Raw genomic sequence first — 23342 nt, forward strand, 5'->3', positions numbered from 1 at the left:
CCAGTCTGGACTGGAAACCAGAGGGAGCTTAGAGCCAGCAGGAAGGAGAACGATGCACTCAGGCTGCGCCCCAACCTTGCCACCCACGCAGACCTCCTCAGGAAGCTGCCAGAGAATAGGATTCACCAGGGGAAGGAGACAAAAAAGAGGAAGACGAAATCCTGGAGCACGGAAGGTGGACTCAGGAATTATCAGAGCGAGGATGGGAGAGTCCAGGAACCTTAACGGCGGGGATTCATTCCCTCTCCCCTCTTCACGCCTCCCTCTGGGCCCTGCCCTGCTGCTCCCCAGGGGCTCAGCTGGGCAACTGGGCTCAGCCGTCCCCTCTGCTCTGTCCCTTAGTGCGGCAGGCAGGGTTATTTGGTGGGGGTGGGGGTGGGGTCCTTCCTGGGGTCCTGCCCTGACCCAGCACTGCTTCCCGCTGGGTGAGCAGTTCTAACTCTGATTTGGAAAGAGGAAGCCCTCCACTCAGAGCTAAAACAACATACCCCCCACACCACCGCATGAGGAACAGAAGTGGTAACTTGGCAGCCATCTGCTGGCTTTTCTGTCTTATTTCTCAAATGGTCCAGAACTCCGCAAAGTGCACAGGAATCTCAAGAAAAAGGCCAGAAGCATCCGCAGGGTTCTCAGGCTGGACCAGGTGGCCAGCTCCCGGCCCAGGGCTGCTCCACAGAGGTCTCACCTGCATGGAGCAGTCTCTGGCTTTAGCAGAACAGCTAACCACTCAGGGCAGCTCCTCTGGACCCGTGTGGCTCGGGCACACTCCCTGCTCTCGGGAAGGGTCTCTCCGTAACCAGCCTGCAGCCACGAGGGTGAAGCCACACCAGCTGTGCTGCAGAGGCACAAAGGCGGCTGGAGGAGGTGCTGCCGCCCTGCCCAGGCGGCCTGGGGCGGCCATCTAGAGGCCGAGCAGCACAGGCACTCGCTCCGCGCTCTCCGCCGTGTCACCTGCTGCTGCCGCACGCTCCTCCGAGGGCCGAGCTGAGCGGCTCGACAGAGACCTACAGCTCAAAGCCTGCAACAGGGCCTATCTGTATCTTCGGCACCTTTAAAAAATGATCTTGCTAGATGCTGTGCGGAGACCCTTTGCACCCCTGCGAACATGGCGCTGCGAGTGGCGCGCAGCGTGCGGGCCGCGATCTGCAGCCTGCGCGCCATCTCTGCGTCCAACGCGCCCTGCCCGCCGCAGCCCTGGGGACTGCGGGCGGGCGCCGTCCGGGCGCTGCGCACCAGCCCCGCTCTGCTGTCGGGTCGTAAATTCACAGACAAACATGAATGGGTAACAACAGAAAACGGTGTTGGAACAGTGGGAATCAGCAATTTTGCACAGGAAGCTTTGGGAGATGTTGTTTACTGTAGTCTGCCTGAAGTTGGGACAAAATTGAACAAACAAGAGGAATTTGGTGCTTTGGAAAGTGTGAAAGCTGCTAGTGAACTCTATTCTCCTCTATCAGGAGAAGTAACTGAAATTAATGAAGCTCTAGCAGAAAATCCAGGACTTGTCAACAAATCTTGTTATGAAGATGGTTGGCTGATCAAGATGACACTCAGTAACCCTTCAGAACTAGATGAACTAATGAGTGAAGAAGCATATGAGAAATACATAAAATCTATTGAGGAGTGAAAATGGAACCCCTAAATAAACTAGTTTGAAACAACTTAATCTAGCATAGTTGTCTTAAATTAGTGGTGGATAGATTTTTAAAAAGCAACTTTTAGCAAAAGAAACTACTTGAAACAATGTTGCCTGAAGAAAATACCCCTTAACTTCCTAATGATTTCAGATAAACACTATGCATCTTTTTCACAACACCCTGTGATTTTTAGGCTAGCCTCCAGTTATAATACTCAGAATTCCTGAAATTATCTGTGGTAAAACTAGTTATAAAAATTATGTAATTCAAGGATAACATTGTATCTTAACCTTATATAATATTGTAACTTGCTTACAGCCATCCCTGGATTTGGGTCAAAATACTCAATGAACTTGCCACTGGAAATAAATGACAGTGGAGAAAAGTTTGTTAGTTGTATAGTGTCCAGTGAAGAACATTACTATCTTAATTTTGCAATATACTGTGTTTGCTGGTGCTATTTTTATACAGTGAAGCAACAGCCTTGCAGGAAAATAACAGTTTAATAATAAAATATTCAACTTCTTAAAAAAAAAAAAAAATGATTTTGACCCCACTTCTTCCTTCAGCTACTACCTCATCCATCTACCCAGCCTATTCCTCTTCTCAAAAAGGACGTTTTGATTTAATTTTAATTAAAAGCAAATAAATTTTTAATAAAAGCAAGTTAATTTTAAAATTACTTTTTAAATTAAAACTTTTTACTTTTTTTAACAGGTGAAATGGGGACTTCCCTGGTGGCCCAGTGGTTAAGACTCCACGCTCCCAATGCAGGGGGCCTGGGTTCAATCCCTGGTCAGGGAACTAGATCCTGTGTGCCGCAACTAAGACCCAGAGCAGCCAAGTAAATAAATAAATATTTTAAAAAACCAAAAACAAAAAACAGGTGATACGCACAAATGCTTTTAAGACTCTGTATGACAGGGCTCGTGAGGAAGAGCCGCCCCCTCCTTTCCCACTCCCACATCCCACTCCTGAGACAGTCACCACAGGCTCCTGGCATTTCCTGTATTACTGATCTCCATGTTTCCAAATAAAATACAAGTACACTTCTTCATCTAGCAATTTTAGGTATTACAAATTGACTTCTTATGGTGGAAGATGAAGATGTAGCTCTCACATCTCACATCACCCTGCCCTGCCACCCCACTGCCCTTTTCCCCTCTCTCTATAAAATTATACCACAATTTCTAGTTAAATCCATGTCCCGTGTTGCCCTCTGTATGAACATGCAAACACTGTTCTATTTGCTTACTTACATACATCCTTCCCTCAGAGTTAAAGGTTTTCTCACTGCCTTGTTTGCTTTGTTTGTACTCACCCACTGCTAACCTCTCCCAAACTCTGACTATAAAGCTCTCCTGGCTCACTGATGCCACACTGGGACCCCTCTACCCAGAACCACAACATCTGCCCCAGCCCTTCTCCCCGTCACACTGTCGCCAACACCCTCCAGACAGGGAGACTCTCGACGGGTCAGCAACAGGACACATTTGGAAGTGAGAGAGTGAAAGGAATGGGGCCCACTAATGGCGATGATGAGATAAGAGGCGCTGACCAGGCACATCTCAGGGACGATGGCCTCTGATCTATCACAGCTGATCACCATGGCCCCAAGCCCCTGGCTCCTCCACAAGCAAGCCCCCGCCTCTTTCCAGAGCTCTCCTCCTCCAGCGCAGGCTGACTCCCTGTCAGAGGGGCGCGGTAGACCACCACGACCACAGCACTACTCCCCATCACCCCATCCTTCTTTATTTGCCTCCTAAGTCATCAAAGACTTTCTGTAAAAAGTAAAGGGCCAGAGAGTCAATATTTTAGAACGTCTATGTTGTCATGGCCAACGGGTCACGGGTGTGTCCAACAAGACTTTACAACGAAAATGACGGACAAGGAAATGTGAATTTTGTCATTTTCATGTGATATTATTATTTTTCTATTTTTTCCAACCATTTAAAAATGTAAAACCATTCTCAGCTTGCAGGCCTCACAAAAACGGAATCTGACCTCAGGCCATAGTTTCCCAACTAAGACTTTACCACCACACGCCGACTCCCTGTGGGACACGTGAGCAGCTGAGGGCACCCTGTCTGCCCTGAATCCCTCTGCATCACTAGCCCCAGCTCCCCCGCTTCCCAAAGCCTGCTCGGGCCCAGAGAGGCACCCTCAGAGCCAGAGGCCGGCTCTGCTGTCCTTCCTGTCACCCGAGGCCCGACCCGTTCACACTCTGTCCTCACTCCAACCCTTGTCCCAAGTACTTGCCCTGTCCCCTTTGTCATCTCCTAACATCCCAGGCCGACTGTTGAATGGAACATTTTAGGAAAAACTCTGAGAACGGTCAGGATCACTAATGACACAAAATATGTCCTCCAGGCCCAAGACCCCACAGTCGAGCAGTCAGATGCCGCCTGTCTCTGGGGACTGGCTGTGTCACCAGTCAGGCCGAGGCTGCACCCATCGGCCTGTCAGGGCTCAGCCTTTCTTCAGCACATATTCACCCAAAACGCTCCAACACAGTGCAGCTCGCTATAACCCGGAGTGAGGAATCACACACAGGAGGTCCCCAAATCTTCAACATCACAAAGCAAAGCCCACTGGAGGGGCCTTCTCGCACGTCAGGCGGGGCAAACGTTTACGGTCAGCCACTCTGTCAGAAAGCCCGGCTCTGACCATCCTCCAGCCCTGCCCGCTGCCACCCTGCACACTGCCCAGCTCCAGGCCACTCAGAGCCGCGGTACGTACTTGAAGCGGACCTTCTCTTCCATGTCCGGGGCCGGGTCCTGGGTGACGAGGCTCACCAGCTCCTCCATGCTCTGCTGCCTGCACAGGAAGTCCAGCAGCTTCCGGTTCTGGGCCTTGCACTCCTGCAAGATGTCATCTTCGTCCATTAACTCTCGCAGCGTCACGTCCTCCTTATCCAGCAGCTTGTCGACGTGGGACGTGGTGTTCAAGTCAAACTTCCAGAACATGGTGACGGCCACAGAGCTGCAAGCAGACAAGAGGGTCACTGCCACCACGTGCGAATCCGCCTCAGCAACCCCCGCACCCAGGTCCCAAAGTCCACCCACAACGGGGCCTGGGCTGCAGGGGGCGCTCCCCCACGTACGGCAGGACAGCTCGGCCTCCTGTCCTCCTGGGGGGCCCCCGGAGCTCTCACCACTAGCCCCTTGGCTCCGAGGCCAACACATGCCGGTCTCCCACACGTCAGACGGGGGACGCCCCTCCACCCAGAAAGCGAGACTCGCAAACCTCCTCCCCAGTGCCCAGCCCCTCCTCAACGAACACTGGACATCTCTTCCCCAGACGTCTCTGTATCGTATGCATTTTTAATTTTCTGTATATTATGTTTTGACATCTTTAAAAAACTTTCTGATTGAGGAGAGACTGCCCCTCCTGGGCGGCCAACTCCTACAGATGGCAAAGGGCTCCCAGGAGCACTCCCGTGACCTGCAGGCTGACCCCCCGGAGCCCTCCTCCTCCGTGGGCCCACACACACCAGGGGACTCCATTCCACTGCCTTCATTATCCCAGGGCCAGGGGCCAGGCAACCAGGAGCCACCCATATAGCTTAGAGCCCGCCGAAATCATCCAAGCAAGCTGACCCGAAGCTGTGCACCCTGCCCAGCCTTGCCTTCCGCATGGAAACCCCAGTAAAAGCCGCAGCCTCGGCTCTGCCCTGGCTCCTCCCCCTTCTGCCTCCTGCCCCCCTGGGGCTTCCCGCACGTGGCCCGTGTGAGGTCGGTGCCTGCGGCCTCCAGGACCGGGGCGTGTAACGAGCTCTGCTCCCCTGTCCCTCCCACGCCTCCTCCCGCGGCCGCCCCCGCCAGGCCGTCCCCCACAGGACGCAGAGCAGCGCGCAGACCAAGCTCAGCACGAGCCAGACTCAGGGCAGCTCCTTCTGCTCGACGCTCTGCCCCTCCGCCGCCCCCACCTACTCGGCCCCTCGTTTCCTTGCGTCACCTTGCTGCGTGAGCCAGGGCTGTCCCTGAGGCCACCACCTCCCTCACACGCACACACCGAGTACTGGGTCCTGTCACGCCACCTAAGGACTCTCGATCCACCCACCCCTTCCCCTGCACCCCACATCACCCTCTGCGGGCTCCCGCTGTCTCTGCCTGGACTCAACAAGGTCTGAAGCACTCAGTGAGTCTCATATGTCAGTCTGTGGGCCTAGGTTGGTTTGCAACAAAGTTTTCGCTGTTGGATACAAAATGAAAAACACAAAGCCTGCATCTTCAACAAAGTTACACCTGTATCTTGAGATTATCTTTTCAATGTTACACAGATCACTATGTGCAAAATCATGGTAATAGTAGATGGGGCTTACCTAATAGTTTTACTTAGAAGAGCAAAGAACTTCCCACATGACGTGAGCCCCAGTGTGTCTGTGCATGAAGCCCAGCTGCCCAGGAGTCCCGGACACAGGCCCCTCAGCTATCCAGCCACACCCTCCACAGCCTCTTGTCTTTGCTGCGTCAAACTCACTTTCCCAAAACGCAGACACACGTCTTCACGTCCCTCTCACGGTGGTTTAAAGCCTGTGCTGGCCCCAAATGCCCACCGCTCACCAGGCCGCCTCTCCCAACGTGCCTCCAGGTCCTCTGGGCACTTCCCGCTGCCTCCCCGACCCCGAGGATGCCGTGTCTCTCTTCCCACACACACCGCACTCTCTGCCTTTGCCCTTCTGCGCACACTCCTGTGCTCAGTCCCTTCGCTGACAAAATCCCACCTGCCCCGCCAGACTCAGAGGTGGGGCCGCTTGGACTTGCAGCGCAAGGGACTCCACAAGCTGACCTGCACTCAGTTTCCATCTAGGTCCTAATATCTTCCTTATTTCTCTCGTGAGGAGTGCAGATGGGTATTTGCCGGTGTTAGTTACAGACTCTGGGGGACCAGAAATAATGATTACTAGATGTACCTTCAGGAAAAGATGGATGTCCCCACACACACATCAGGTGCCCTCTCTCCTAAGGCCCTACAGAATGACTCATGTGCTTGGATAACATACAATCCAGGGAAAGAGGGGAACCAGAGGGAGGACCCCCACCTAGCCAAGGCTTTGTTTCCAAACAAGAACTTGCCAGACATGGCAGCTAGAGGTGGCTTCTATGCGTCCTGTTTTCAGCGAGAGTGGGTGAGTGTCTTGAAGTGAATATAGAGTATCTTGAAGTCTGCCTTGTCTGACACTATTGCAGCATACCATTCTTGTGGTTTATATTTGCTATATCCTTTAACATCCTTTTACTGTCAACCTATTTGTATTTTTATATTTAAAGTGGTGTGATGAATTGGGAGATTGGGACTGACATGTATACACTGATGTGTATAAAATGGATGACTAATAAGAACCTGTTGTATAAAAAAATAAATAAAATTAAATTTAAAAAAAAAGTATGATCCTCAAAAGAGTCACATAATTCTAAAAAAGACTTGAGACAATATTTTATAAAATATTTAATTTTACTCATATGCTTTGTTAATTCATTGAAAAGCATGTATTTAGTACCTATTATAAGCCAGAACTGCATTATATATAGGAGTTATAACAGTGAGCAAAACACATAGTCTATGATTTCACGGAAAATTCAGCCTACTAGGGGAGTTTCGTAATGATTATATAATCGTGCAAATATATAATCAGTTATACAATATTTAAAATTTTATGTACAATAGGTATAGAGAGCTATGGAAATATATGATACAGGGGCAGAACTCAATGACTAATTGGATGTGGGAGAAAAAAGATCAAGGATTAATTTTGGTTCTTGACTGCATACATAGCTGGAGACGTTCACAGATATAAGAATCTTAAAAGATCATTACATTGCACAATTTCACAGGGCATCATTCACACGTTTGCAGTGAAAATCATTAACTTCTTTGGCTTTGTACACAAGCTTGATATTCATTTGAAAGACCTAAGAAAATCTGGCATGTAGGCAATTACATGTATGCATGGTAAACTCAGGAAAACAGTTTGAGGTGGAGAAATAAATGAAGCCACAGAGAATAAATGAAGCCATGATATTGTAGAGAAAAGATGTAGGATGAGAAGAAAATAGCACCTGTGAAGCTAAAATATTTTAAGGCCTAATAGTGGTCCTGAGCAAAGAATACAGACTAAGAATAGCCAGATAAATAAAATGAAAATCAAGACAGTATGCTAATTAGCTTAATAGTGGTAATTATTTCATGATGTATACATATATCAAAGCATCAGGTTGTACACCTTAAATATGTACAATTTTTATTTGTCAATGATACTTCAATAAAGTTATTCTTAATTAAAAAAATAAAAATAAAAAAAATAAAGTGTTTCTTTTTAAACAGCAAAGACTGATAAGGTCTTGCTTTGTTATTCCGTCTGTTATTCTCTGCCTTTTAACTAAAATATTTAGGTCATTTACATGTAATATGGTTGGGTTTGAGTAATTTGAAAAAAATGCAACACACTTTCATGACACTCTCAATAAATGAGGAATAGAAGGGAACTTCCTGAACCTGATAAAGGGCATCTACTAAAAAACCTAAAGCTATCAGCACACTTAATGGTGAAAAGACTGAATGCTTTCCTCCTAAGACTGGAACAAGAAACTCTAACCACTTATATTCAAGATTGTAGCGAAGGTCCCAGATAGTACTATAAGACAAGAAAAAGAAATAAAACACATACAGATTGAAAAAGAATAAGTAAAATTTTCTTCACTAACAAATGATATGATTGTGTAAGCAGAAATGCCTAATAAATCTACAAGGAAAAGAGCTACAAGAATTAATGAAAGTGAACAGCTAGCTTACCAGTTACAAGGTCAATATCCAAAAAGTAATTGTATCTCTATATACTAGCAATAAAAATTGGTAAATAAAAAATATTTAACTTCTGCTAACAACAACATTCAAAAACGTGAAATACTTCAGGATAATTTAATAAAATATGTGCAGATCTGCACACTGAGGGACTTTCCTGGTGGTGCACTGGTTAAGAATCCGCCTGCCAATGCAGGGGACACGAGTTCAATACCTGGTCTGGGAAGATCCCACATGCCGCGGAGCAATTAAGCCCGTGTGCCACAACTACTGAGCCTGTGCTCTAGAGCCCGCCAGCCACAACTACTTAGCCTGCGTGCCACAACTACTGAAGCCGGCATGCCTAGAGTCCGTGCTCCGCAACAAGAGAAGCCACCACAGTGAGAAGCCCCCACGCAGCAACAAAGAGTAGCCCTCACTCACCACAACTAGAAAAAGCCCAAGCACAGAAACAAAGACCCAACACAGCCAAAAATAAATAATAAATTTATTTTTAAAAAAAGATCTGCACACTGAAAACTACAAAACGCTGCTGAGAGAAAGTAAAGAAGACTTAAATAAATGGAGAGATATACTATGTTCATGGATGAGAAAATGCAATATTGTTAAGATATCAGTTTTCCTTAAACTGGTCTACTGATTCAGTGCAACCCCAAATAAATTCCAGCAGATTTTTAAAAACAGAAATTGACAACTTGATACTAAAATGTATATGGAAAAAGACCTAGAATAGTCAAAGCAATTTTGAAAAGGAAGAACAAACTTGGAGTGCTAACACCACCTATTTCAAGACTTACTGTAAGGTGAGATTAATCAAGACAGTGTGGTTCTAGTGGTTCTAGTGGTTCAACAGAACAAAGTAGAGAAGTCCAGAAACAGATGAACATATATATGGTCAACTGACTTTCAATAAATGTACTAAAGCAATTTGATGGGGAAAGTATAATCCTTTTCAACAAAATGATTCTGAAAAACTGAATATCTATATGTAAAATGACCTCAACCTTTACCTCACATCATATATGGATTCACAGGCTTAACCATAAAAGCTGACACTAAAATTTGTAGAAGAAAACTTAAGAAAGAAATATTTGTGGGGACTTCCCTGGCAGTTCAGTGGTAAAGAACCCACCTTCCAATGCAGGGGACACAGGTTTGATCCCTGGTCAGGGAACTAAGATCCCACATGCCGCAGGGCAACTAAGCCCACACGCCACAACTATTGGGTTCGCACACCTCAACAGAAGATCCCGCATGCCTCAACAAAGATCCCGTGTGCCACAACTAAGACCCGATGTAGCCATAAAAAAAAAAGATTAATTAATTAATTTAATTAAAAATAAGATTTGTGAACTTGTGGTAGATAAGATACAAGAAAAGACAAACTAAAAAAAAAAACAACTTATAAACAGCCAGTCCTGGTGTCTGAGGGATTCTCTGGGCCCAGCAAAGGGACCAAGTTTCCAGAGCCCTGAAGACAAGGGGTAACACCCCAAAATATGGACTCATTTTCCACTCTACCTTCATTGGCCGCATCTCCTAATACCTGGCAAGCAAATGCAGTATTGCCTCACAAATTGATTGCTTCTCTGAGGTACCCACCAGTGTATTTGGGGAGAAGCTTCGAGAACAAGTTGAGGAGTGGCTGTCCTTCTATGAGACTGGAGAGATTCCACGAAACAATCTGCGTATCATGAAGGAGGCGTTCAGGCAGAGGAAGCAGCTGCCGCGATTACTAGGAGGTTGGAGAAACAGGAGAAGAAATGCTTGAAGAAGGAAAACAAACAGCTGGCTGCGATTGCCCTGGCATCTTCAGAAAACAGCAGTAGTACTCCGGAGGAGTGTGAGGAGACAAGTGAAAGACCGAAAAGGAAGCAAAAGCAAAAGCCCCAGGAGGCTCCTCAGGAGAATGGAATGGAAGACCCATCTGTCTCCTTCTCCAAACCCAAGAAAAAGAAATCTTCTTCCACAGAGGAGCTGGTTAGTAGTGATCTTGAAGAGACAGCTGGCAGTGGAAGTCCTCCCAAAAGGAAGAAATCTTTCCCCAAAGAGGAACCAGTAAGTGACCCTGAAGAGTCAGGAGACAAGAGTGTCCCCAAGAAAAAGAGGACCTGAAGAGGCTGCTGCCAGCAAAAGCAGTGGCTCCAAGAAAACGAAAAAGCTCCGAAAGCTATCCCAGAAAAATTAGAAGGGACATTTCCCTAGTGGGGCATAACTTGTAGAGATATTTCCCAATCCATCCCTTATAGCCCAATAAAAATTTTAAAAAAAGAAACAAAACTAATAAACAGGATTTCATCAAAATTGAAAACTTCAATTTTGAATGATACCATTAAGAAAATAAACAGATAAGTCACAGACCAGGAGAAAAGTATTTGCTGTCTATATCTGACAAAGCATTCTTATCAAGAACGTGCAATGAACTTTTACAAAGCAATAAAAAAAAAAAATACTCCACTAAAAAAAACGGACAAAAAATTTGGACAGACACTTCATAAAAGAAGATATACAAATAGCCAATAAGCACATGAAAAGATGATCAACGTTGTTATCAAGGAAATGCAAATCAGAACCACAATAAGGTACCGCTAGAAGGGCTAAAATTAAAAAGCTATCAATACCATGTGTTGATGAGGATGCTGAACTGAAACTCCCATACACTGTGAGTAGGACCATAAAATGGCATGACCATGATGGAAAACACTTTGCCAGCTTGTTATAAAGTTAAGCATACACTTACTGTGTGACCCAGTAATTCCAATCCGAGGTATTACCCTAGAGTAATGAAATCATAAATCTAAACAAAGACTCCTTGTAAATGAATGTTCATAGCTGCCTTATTCATAATAGTCAAACACTGGAAACAGCTCAAATATCGATCAACAGGTGAAAGGATAAACAAAGGATGGTATACCTACAATGGAATACTACTCAGCAAAAAGGAACAAGCACATATGTAATAACAGATGAATCTAATAAACGTGGTAAGTAAAAGAAGCTGGACACAAAAAAGTAAAACTAAATGATTCCATTTATATGCAATTCTAAACAAAGCAAGATGAACCCATGGTGACAAAGAGACTAGTGGTTGCTTAGGATCAAGGGCTGCAGCAGGAGGGAGTGACAGGAGGGAGTTTTGGGGGTGATGCAAATGCTCTAAATCTTGATTGTGGTGGTATATTTGTCAAAATACATAGAACCACAAATATAAAATGGGTCCATTTATTGTATATAAATTACACCTCAATATTATTATTATTTTTTTTTTTCTGGCCGCATGGCATGCAAGATCTTAGTACCCCCACCAGGGACTGAACCCGTGCCTTCTGCAGTGGAAGTGCAGAGTCTTAACCACTGGACTGCCAGGGAAGTCCCTCAATATTACTTTTTAAAAAACATACTGTAGGGCTTCCCTGGTGGCGCAGTGGTTAAGAGTCCGCCTGCCAGAGATTGGTTCAAGATGGCGGAGTAGAAGGATGTGCTCTCACTCCCTCTTACAGAACACCAGAATCACAACTAACTGCTGAACAATCATCAACAGGAAGACACTGGAACTCACCAAAAAAGACACCCCACATCCAAAGACAAAGGAGACGCCGCAATGAGACGGCAGGAGGGGCACAATCACAATAAAATCAAATCCCATAACTGCTGGGTGGGTGACTCACAAACTGAAGTACACTTATACCACAGAAGTCCACCCACTGGAGTGAAGGTCCTGAGCCCCACGTCAGGCTTCCCAATCTAGGGGTCCGGCAATGGGAGGCGGCATTCCTAGAGAATCAGACTTTGAAGGCTAGCGGGATTTGACTGCAGGACTTCGACAGGACTGGGGGAAAGAGAGACTCCACTTTTGGAGGGCACACACAAAGTAGTGTTCTCATAGGCACCCAGGGGAAGGAGCAGTGACCCCATAGGAGACTGAACCAGACCTACCTGCTAGTGTTGGAGGGTCTCCTGCAGAGGCGGGGGGTGGCTGTGTGTCAGTGTGAGGACAAGGACACTGGCAGCAGAAGTTCTGCGAAGTACTCCTTGGCATGAGACCTCCCAGAGTCTGCCATTAGCCCCACTAAAGAGCACGGGTAGGCTCCAGTGTTGGGTCGCCTCAGGCCAAACAACCAACAGGGAGGGAACCCAGCCCCACCCATCAGCAGACAAGTGGATTAAAGTTTTACTGAGCTCTGCCCACCAAAGCAACACCCAGCTCTACCCACCACCAGTCCCTCCCATCAGGAAACTTGCACAAGCCTCTCAGATAGCCTCATCCACCAGAGGGCAGACAGCAGAAGCAAGAAGAACTACAATCCTGCAGCCTGTGGAACAAAATCCACATTCACAGAAAGACAGACAAGATGAAAAAGTAAAGGGCTATATACCAGATGAAGGAACAAGATAAAACCCCAGAAAAACAACTAAATGAAGTGGAGATAGGCAACCTTCCAGAAAAAGAATTCAGAATAATGATAACGAAGATGATCCAGGACCTCGGAAAAAGAATGGAGGCAATGATCGAGAAGATGCAAGAAATGTTTAACAAAGACGTAGAAGAATTAAAGAACAAACAAACAGATGAACAACACAATAACTGAAATGAAAAATACACTAGAAGGAATCGATAGCAGAATAACTGAGGCAGAAAAATGGATAAGTGACCGGGAAGACAGAATGGTGGAATTCACTGCCGTGGAACAGAGAAAGAAAAAAGAATGAAAAGAAATGAAGACAGCCTAAGAGACCTCTGGGACAACATTAAACGCAACAACATTCGCATTATAGGGGTCCCAGAAGGAGAAGAGAGAGAGAAAGGACCAGAGAAAATATTTGAAGAGATTTTAGTCGAAAACTTCCCTAACATGGGAAAGGAAATAGCCACCCAAGTCCAGGAAGCACAGAGAGTCCCATACAGGATAAACACAAGGAGAAACACGCCGAGACACATAGTAATCAAATTGGCAAAAATTACAGACAAAGAAAAATTATTGAAAGCAGCAAGAGAAAAAAGACAAATAACATACAAGGGAACTCCCGTAAGGTTAACAGCTGATTTCTCAGCAGAAAGTGTACAAGCCAGAAAGGAGTGGCATGATATACTTAAAGTGATGAAAGGGAAGAACCTACAACCAAGATCACTCTACCCGGCAAGGATCTCATTCAGATTCGATGGAGAAATCAAAAGCTTTACAGACAAGCAAAAGCTAAGAGAATTCAGCACCACCAAACCAGCTCTACAACAAATGCTAAAAGAACTTCTCTAAGTGGGAAACACAAGAGAAGAAAAGGACCTACAAAAACAAACCCAAAACAATTAAGAAAATGGTCATAGGAACATACATATCAATAATTACCTTAAACGTGAATGGATTAAATGCTCCAACCAAAAGACACAGGCTTGCTGAATGGATACAAAAACAAGACCCATATATATGATGTCTACAAAAGATGTACTTCAGACCTAGGGACACATTCAGACTGAAAGTGAGGGGATGGAAAAAGATATTCCATGCAAATGGAAATCAAAAGAAAGCGGGAGTAGTAATACTCATATCAGATAAAATAGGCTTTAAAATAAAGAATGTTACAAGAGACAAGGAAGGACACTACATAATGATCAAGGGATCAATCCAAGAAGAAGATATAACAATTATAAATATACGTGCACCCAACATAGGAGCACCTCAATACATAAGGCAACTGCTAACAGCTATAAAAGAGGAAATCGACAGTAACACAATAATAGTGGGGGACTTTAACACCTCACTTACACCAATGGACAGATCATCCAAACAAAAAATTAATAAGGAAACACAAGCTTTAAATGACACAACAGACCAGACAGATTTAATTGATATTTATAGGACATTCTACCCAAAAACAGCAGATTACACTCTCTTCTCAAGTGCGCACAGAACATTCTCGATAGATCACATCTTGGGTCACAAATCAAGCCTCAGTAAATTTAAGAAAATTGAAATCATATCAAGCATCTTTTCTGACCACAACACTATAGATTAGAAATCAATTACAGGGAAAAAAACGTAAAAAGCACAAACACATGCAGGCTAAACAATATGTTACTAAATAACCAAGAGATCACTGAAGAAATCAAAAAGGAAATCAAAAAATACCTAGAGACAAATGACGATGAAAACACAATGACCCAAAACCTATGGGATGAAGCAAAAGCAGTTCTAAGAGGGAAGTTTATAGCTATACAAGCCTACCTCAAGAAATAAGAAAAATCTCAAACAATCTAACGTTACACCTAAAGGAACTAGAGAAAGAAGAACAAACAAAACCCAAAGTTAGCAGAAGGAAAGAAATCATAATGATCAGAGCGGAAATAAATGAAATAGAAACAATGAAAACAATAGCAAAGATCAATAAAACTAAAAGCTGGTTCTTTGAGAAGATAAATAAAAATGATAAACCTTTAGCCAGACTCATCAAGAAAAAGAGGGCGAGGACTCAAATCAATAAAATCAGAAATGAAAAAGGAGAAATCACAACTAACACTGCAGAAATACAAAGGATTATAAGAGATTACTACAAACAACTGTATGCCAATAAAATGGACAACCTGGAAGAAATGGACAAATTCTTAGAAAGGTATAACCTTCCAAGACTGAACCAGGAAGAAAGAAAATATGAACAGACCAATCACAGGTAATGAAATTGAAACTGTGATTAAAAATCCTCCAACAAACAAAAGTCCAGGACCAGATGGCTTCACAGGTGAATTCTATCATACATGTAGAGAAGAGCTAACACCCATCCTTCTCAAACTCTTCCAAAAAATTGCAGAGGAAGGAACACTCCCAAACTCATTCTATGAGGCCACCATCACCCTGATACCAAAACCAGACAAAGATACTACAAAAAAAGAAAATTACAGACCAATATCACTGATGAACATAGATGCAAAAATCCTCAACAAAATACTAGCAAACAGAATCCAACAGCACATTAAAAAGGATCATACACCATGATCAAGTGGGATTATCCCAGGGATGTAAGGATTCTTCAATATACGCAAATCAATCAATGTGATACACCATATTAACAAATTGAAGAATAAAAACCATATGATCATCTCAATAGATGCAGAAAAAGCTTTTGACAAAATTCAACACCCATTTATGATAAAAACTCTCCAGAAAATGGGCATAGAGGGAACCTATCTCAACATCATAAAGGCCATATACGACAAACCCACAGCAAACATCATTCTCAATGGTGAAAAACTGGAAGCATTTCCTCTAAGATCAGGAACGAGAGAAGGATGTCCACTCTCACCACTATTATTCAACATAGTTTTGGAAGTCCTAGCCACAGCAATCAGAGAAGAAAAAGAAATAAAAGGAATACAAATTGAAAAAGAAGAGGTAAAACTGTCACTGTTTGCAGATGACATGATACTATACAGAGAGAATCCTACAGATGCTAGCAGAAAACTACTAGAGCTAATCAATGAATTTGGTAAAGTTGCAGGATACAAAATTAATGCACAGAAATCTCTTGCATTCCTATATACTAATGATGAAAAATCTGAAAGAGAAATTAAGGAAACACTCCCATTTACCACTGCAACAAAAAGAATAAAATACCTAGGAATAAACCTACCTAGGGAGACAAAAGACCTGTATGCAGAAAACTGTAAGACACTGATGAAAAAAATTAAAGATGATACCAACAGATAGAGAGATATTCCATGTTCTTGGCTTGGAAGAATCAATATTGTGAAAATGACTACACTACCCAAAGCAATCTACAGATTCAACGCAATCCCTATCACATTACCAATGGCATTTTTTTACAGAACTAGAACAAAAAATCTTAAAATTTGTATGGAGACACAAAAGACCCCGAATAGTCAAAGCAATCTTGAGGGAAAAAAACGGAGCTGGAGGAATCAGACTCCCTGACTTCAGACTATACTACAAAGCTACAGTAATCAAGACAATACAGTACTGGCACAAAAACAGAAATATAGATCAATGGAACAGAGATAAACCCACACACCTATGGTCAACTATGACAAAGGAGGAAAGGATATACAATGGAGAAAAGATAGTCTCTTCAATAAGTGGTGCTTGGAAAACTGGACAGCTACATGTAAAAGAATGAAATTAGAACACTCCCTAACACCACACACAAAAATAAACTCAAAATCGATTAGAGACCTAAATGTTAAGACCGGACACTATAAAACTCTTACAGGAAAACATAGGAAGAACACTCTTTGACATAAATCACAGCAAGATCTTTTTTGATCCACCTCCTAGAGTAATGGAAATAAAAACACAAATAAACAAATGGGACCTAATGAAACTTAAAAGCTTTTGCAAAGCAAAGGAAACTACAAACAAGACGAAAAAACAACCCTCAGAATGGGAAAAAATATTTGCAAACGAATCAACAAAGGATTAATCTCCAAAATATATAAACAGCTCATGCAGCTCAATATTAAAAAAAAACAAACAACTCAATCCAAAAATGGGCAGAAGGGACTTCCCTGGTTGCGCAGTGGTTAAGAATCCACCTTCCAATGCAGGGGACACGGGTTCGAGCCCTGGTCCGGAAAGATCCCACATGCCACGGAGCAACTAAGCCAGTGCACCACAACTCCTGGGCCTGTGCTCTAGAGCCCGTGCTCTGCAACAAGAGAAGCCACCACAGTGAGAAGCCTGCGCACTGCATCACTGCCCCCGCTCGCCGCAACTAGGGAAAGCCCATGCAGCAACGAAGACCCAACGCAGCCAAAAATAAATAAATTAAAAAAAAAAAATGGGCAGAAGACCTAAATAGACATTTCTCCAAAGAGGACATACAGATGGCCAAAAAGCACATGAAAAGCTGCTCAACATCACTAATTATTAGAGAAATGCAAATCAAAACTACAATGAGGTATCACCTCACACCACTTAGAATGGGCATCATCAGAAAATCTACAAATGACAAATGCTGGAGAGGGTGTGGAGAAAAGGGAACCCTCTTGCGCTGTTGGTGGGAATGTAAATTGATACAGCCACTATGGAGAACAGTATGGAGATTCCTTAAAAAACTAAAAATAGAATTACCATATGACCCAGCAATACCACTACTGGGCATATACCCTGAGAAAACCATAATTCAAAAAGACACATGCACCCCAATGTTCACTGCAGCACTATTTACAATAGCCAGGTCACAGAAGCAACCTAAATGCCCATCGACAGACGAATGGATAAAGAAGATGTGGTACATACACGCAATGGAATATTACTTAGCCATAAAAAGGAACGAAATTGGGTCATTTGTAGAGACGTGGATGAATCTAGAGACTGTCATACAGAGTGAAGTCAGAAAGAGAAAAACAAATATTGTATATTAACGCATACATGGGAAACCTAGAAAAATGGTACAGATGAACCAGTTTGCAGGGTAGAAACAGAGACACAGATGTAGAGAACAAACATATGGACACCAAGGGGGGAAAGCGGCAGGGGGGTGGGGGTGGTGGTGGGATGAATTGGGAGATTGGGATTGACATGTATACACTGATGTGTATAAAATGGATGACTAATAAGAACTTGCTGTATAAAAAAATAAATAAAATAAAATTCAAAACAAAAATTTGCTTTGAGGAAATATATAGTGCATACATTCGGGGCTAACTCTCCTTGTAAGGAGATATTTAATACAATCTTTAGATGTACTAATGTATTTCACGCTATGGGGTTCTGTCTGCTTAGCATTTGTCCATTTTTTTAAATAAAAACATTTTGCATTATTCAAACCAGAAAATAAACAATAGTTCAAAAACAAACAAACAAACAAAAAAAGAGTCCGCCTGCCAATGCAGGGGACACGGGTTCGAGCCCTGGTCCAGGAAGATCCCACATGCCATGGAGCAACTAAGCCCGTGTGCCACAACCACTGAGCCTGCGCTCTAGAGCCTGTGAGCCACAACTACCGAGCCCGCGTCCTGCAATTACTGAAGCCCGTGCGCCTAGAGCCCGTGCTCCGCAACAAGAGAAGCCACTGCAATGAGAAGCACGCGCACTGCAAGGAAAAGTGGCCCCCACTAGCCGCAACTAGAGAAAGCCTGTGCGCAGCAACGAAAACCCAACGCAGCCAAAAATAAAATAAATAAATTTTTTTAAAAAGTAAAGCTTTATTTAAAAAAAACAAAAAAAAACATACTGTATACAACAACAGAGAGAGAGAAAGAAATCAGTAAAACAAATAATTAAGGCTAAATAATTACGGATGAAAAGCTATGGAGCTAAGTGCAAGATTCAGAAAGAATCCATAAATTGGAGAGGCTTATTATAAAATAATCTGCAATTTAAAATCTACAGGATTTCAGTAACAACAACACAACAGAAAACAGCCTGGTCCAGTGCCCCCCTTCCGCTTCTCCGTCTGCAGCCTGACCTCAGTCTTCACACATATCCCACCAGCTTTCCTCAAAGTGGCAGCAAACCTCCACCTTACCACTCCCATCCAGAATCCCTGTTCTATTGCTATTAACAAGCTTTGTGTTATCTAGTAACGTGATAAGGAATCCTAATATATCCTTAAATCACTAATCAAATTTTTAAATAAAATAGAATGGAGGTCAAGAATTCTGTGGCATATCAATCATCAGGAGAGGAGCATGCTAATGTAGTTGTCTTACTGAAGGAAAGCAGAGATACTGTTACGCTTGAAAAGTCAGAGAAGAGATACCTGGGACTTTCCTGGTGGTCCAGTAGGTAAGACTCCGCGCTCTCAATGCAGGGAGCCTGGGTTCGATCCCTGGTTGGGAAACTAGATCCCGCATGCATAACGCAACTAAGAGTTTGCATGCGGAACTTCCCTGGTGGCACAGTGGTTAAGAATCTGCCTGCCAATGCAGGGGACATGGGTTTGAGCCCTGGTCCAGGAAGATCCCGCATGCCGTGGAGCAACTAAGCCCGTGCACCACAACTACTGAAGCCGACGTGCCTAGAGCCCGTGCTCCACAACAAGAGAAGCCACCGCAATGAGAAGCCCACGCACCGCAACGAAGAGTAGCCCCTGCTCACTACAACTAGACAAAGCCCACGCACAGCAACAAAGACCCAACGCAGCCAAAAATTTAAAAAAAAACATAACCATTATTAAAATTAAAAAAAAAAACAGTTCACATGCCACAACTAAGAAGTCAGCATGCCGCAACTAAAGATCCCTCATGCCGCAACGAAGCACCTGTGTGCCACAACTAAGACACAGCGCAGCCAAAATAAATAAATACATATTAAAAAAAAAAAAAAAAGAAGAAGAGAAGAAGAAATACCCATGACAAAAGATCTTAAGTTCAGGGAGGTCACACACACACAAAAAAATTAGAATGTGTAATTTTAATCAGCAGTAAAACAAAAACAAAACAATCTACCCAACGGAAAACAGAAAAGGGAGAAATAAAAGCAAAAGGAAAGTTTAGTAATTGAAAATGTGAAATAAAATGATAGAAATTAGTACTAATACACAACATTGTAAATCAACTATACTTCAATAAAAATAAATTAAAAAAAAGAAATTAGTACTAATATAATAATAATTTCAACAATTGAATATGGGATAAACTAATCACTGCAAAAGAGTTTTCTCAGATTTAATTTTTAAAAAACAATATCCAACAGAAGACACACTTTAAAAAAACTGAAAAAGGTAGAAATGAAAAGACTGAAAAACATACACAAGGCAAATGTGAACCAAAATAAATTTGAGCCACAATCTTTATGTCTGACAAACTAAAAGTTAAGATAAAATGAGATGCAAAGGATGTTATAAACAGGTAAAAGGGACAATAGGACAAGAATATATAACCATCACAAACACAGAGGCATTTTATAGTATTGTTCAACCTCTATAAACTTTATTGCAGCAATTGAGAGAAATCCATAGGTGAAAAATGCCTTGGCCCTGGGCATTTATTCTAGAGAATTAAAAACAAGTTCAAACAAAATCCTGCACATGAATGCTCACAGGAGCTTTATTTGCAAAAAGTCAAAAACTGGAATAGGTCCAGATGGTCCTTGACACATGAATGCTAAAGTGTGGTCCATCCATACCATGGAATACGACTCAGCAACCAAAAGGAACAAACTACTGATACGTGCAACAACTTGGATGAGTCTCTACGGCAGCAGTCCCCAACCTTTTTGGCACCAGGAACCAGTTTCGTGGAAGACGACTTTTCCACAGATTGTGGGGGGGTTGGTTCAGGCAGTAATGCGAGCAATGGGGAGCAGCGGGAAGCAGCAGATGAAGCTTTGCTCACTCGCCCACCGCCGCTCACCTCCTGCCGTGCGGCCCGGTTCCTAACATGCCATGCACTAGTACCGGTCCACAGCCCCGGGTTTGGAGACCCCCTGCTCTAGAGAATTATTGCTGAGCAAAAAAAAGCCAATCCCGGGGACTTCCCTGGTGGTCCAGTGGGTAAGACTCCATGCTCCCAATGCAGGGGGCATGGGCTTGCCCTGGTCAGAGAACTAGATCCCGCATGCACGCTGAAACTGAGAAGTCCACATGCTGCAACTAAGAAGGCTGCATGCCGCAACTAAGAAGTCCACTTGCCGCAGCCAAACATGCCACAACAAAGATCCCTTGTGCCACAAGTAAGACCCGGCACAGCCAAAATAGATAAATTTTTTTTTTTTTAAAAAGCCAATCCCCAAAGATTACATACTGTATGATTCCATTTATATATAACATTTTTGAAATTAAAAATTTTAGAAATGGAGGACAAATTAGTGGTTGCCAGTGGTTAGGCATGAGGAGCAGGTAGGTGGAGAGAGGGAAATGAGTGTGGTCATAAAAGCGCAACAAGAGAATCCTCGGGGCTTTGGAACTGTTCAGCATTTTGTCTTTGATGGTGGATACACAACCACACAGACGACAAACTATAGAACTAAACACCTGCACACACAATACAAATGCAACTCAGGAAGTATGAGTAAGATCAGTGGACTGTATCAATGTCAATTTCTGGTTGTGATTTTTCTACTATAACTCTGCAAAATATTACCACTGGGGGAAACTGGACAAAGGGTACAAGGGATATCTCTGTATTATTTCTTACAGCTGTAACGTTAAAAAGGTGAATACTATTAATAAGCTCAAGCTATAAAAGAGACACAAAATTCTACACCCAAAGGACAGAGAATACAAATTCTTTTTGAAAACACCATGTAACATTTACAAATACAAACCAGATATTAAACCAATAAAGGAAGCCTCAGTAGACTCCAAAAGACCACTGTCTTGCAGACTGTGTTCCCCAAACAATAAAGTATAGAAATTAATATAACAAGGATAGTTTTTAAAAATCAGTGATAAGCTGATCCTAAAATCCATATGGAAATGCAAGTGGCCCAGAACACACAAAACAATCTTGAAAAGGAACAAAGCTGGAGGACTCATTCTTCCTGATTTCAAAATTTACTACAAAGTTTCAGTAAACAATACAACGTGGTACAGGCCTAAGGAATGACATGTAGATTGATGGAATAGAATTGAGACAAGAAATAAACATTCATGGGCTTCCCTGGTGGCGCAGTGATTAAGAATCCACCTGCCAGTGCAGGAGACATGGGTTCGAGCCCTGGTCCGGGAAGATCCCACATGCCGTGAAGCAACTAAGCCCGTGCGCCACAACTACTGAGCCTGCACTCTAGAGCCCGCGAGCCACAACTACTGAGCCCGTGTGCCACAACTACTAAAGCCTGCGCACCCTAGAGCCTGTGCTCTGCAACAAGAGAAGCCACCGCAATGAGAAGCCTGCGCACCGCAACGAAGAGTAGCCCCCGCTCACCACAACTAGAGAAAGCCCGTGTGCAGCAATGAAGACCCAACGCAACCAAAAATAAATAAATTTAAAAAAAATAAACACTCAGATTTACAGTCAACTGATTTTTTTTTTTAATTATCATTTATTTATTTATTTTTGGCTGTGTTGGGTCTTCGTTTCTGTGCGAGGGCTTTCTCCAGTTGCGGCAAGCAGGGGCCACTCTTCATCGCGGTGCGCAGGCCTCTCACCATCGTGGCCTCTCTTGTTGCGGAGCACAGGCTCCAGACGCGCAGGCTCAGTAATTGTGGCTCACGGGCCCAGTTGCTCCGCGGCATGTGGGATCCTCCCAGACCAGGGCTCGAACCCGTGTCCCCTGCATCGGCAGGCAGATTCTCAACCACTGCGCCAACAGGGAAGCCCCTACAGTCAACTGATTTTTGACAAGGGTGAAAAAACAATTCAATGGGGGTTAGAATAGTGTTTTCAATATATGATGCTGGAACAACTAGATATCTGCATGCAAAACAATAAATGCGGGCTTCCCTTGTGGCGCAGTGGTTGAGAATCTGCCTGCCAATGCAGGGGACACAGATTCGAGCCCTGGTCTGGGAAGATCCCACATGCCGCGGAGCGACTGGGCCCGTGAACCACAGTTACTGAGCCTGCGCGTCTGGAGCCTGTGCTCCTCAACAAGAGAGGCCGCGATGGTGAGAGGCCCGCGCACCGCGATGAAGAGTGGCCCCCACTTGCCACAACTAGAGAAAGCCCTCGCACAGAAACGAAGACCCAACACAGCCATAAATCAATCAATCAAAAAAAAAAAACCAATAAATGCAGACCCTTATTTATACACTATATACAAAGATTTACCAACATAGATCAAAGACCTAAATTTAAGTGCTAAAACTATAAAACTCTTAGAAGAAACAATCATGTATTTGCCAATGGTTTCTTAGATATGACACCAAAAGCAACAAAAGAAAATATAACTTGGACTTCCTCAAACAAATTTTTGTGCTTCAAATGACACCTTTAAGAAAGTGTAAAGACAACACACACAATGGGAGAACATTTTCACAAAAGAAAATTTTTGCAAATCATCTATC

The 23342-nt window shown here is 43.5% G+C and overlaps 2 protein-coding genes across 8 annotated transcripts in view; one reads left to right on the forward strand and one right to left on the reverse strand.

Annotated features, from left to right (window-relative positions):
- Positions 1-23342, reverse strand: part of PPP6R2 (protein phosphatase 6 regulatory subunit 2) — a 91035-nt gene that overhangs the window by 42944 nt on the left and 24749 nt on the right. For all 7 annotated transcript variants that reach the window (XM_061206397.1, XM_061206394.1, XM_061206393.1 and 4 more), the window contains one exon: positions 4377-4619. In XM_061206397.1, coding sequence (XP_061062380.1) covers positions 4377-4603 — 227 coding nt within the window. In that variant the 5' untranslated portion in view covers positions 4604-4619. The remainder of the gene's footprint in view (positions 1-4376; positions 4620-23342) is intronic.
- On the forward strand, positions 1081-1761 carry LOC133101096 (glycine cleavage system H protein, mitochondrial-like). The gene has a single exon (XM_061205704.1). It carries the CDS (start codon positions 1106-1108, stop codon positions 1625-1627), a length of 522 nt encoding a protein of 173 aa, XP_061061687.1. The 5' UTR covers positions 1081-1105; the 3' UTR covers positions 1628-1761.

The sequence above is a fragment of the Eubalaena glacialis genome, chromosome 11, assembly GCF_028564815.1.
Source record: "Eubalaena glacialis isolate mEubGla1 chromosome 11, mEubGla1.1.hap2.+ XY, whole genome shotgun sequence".
Lineage (NCBI taxonomy): Eukaryota > Metazoa > Chordata > Mammalia > Artiodactyla > Balaenidae > Eubalaena > Eubalaena glacialis.

Bases quoted from the DNA above. Each gene is read 5' to 3' on its own strand.
- LOC133101096 (XM_061205704.1), top strand. From the start codon at position 1,106: ATGGCGCTGCGAGTGGCGCGCAGCGTGCGGGCCGCGATCTGCAGCCTG.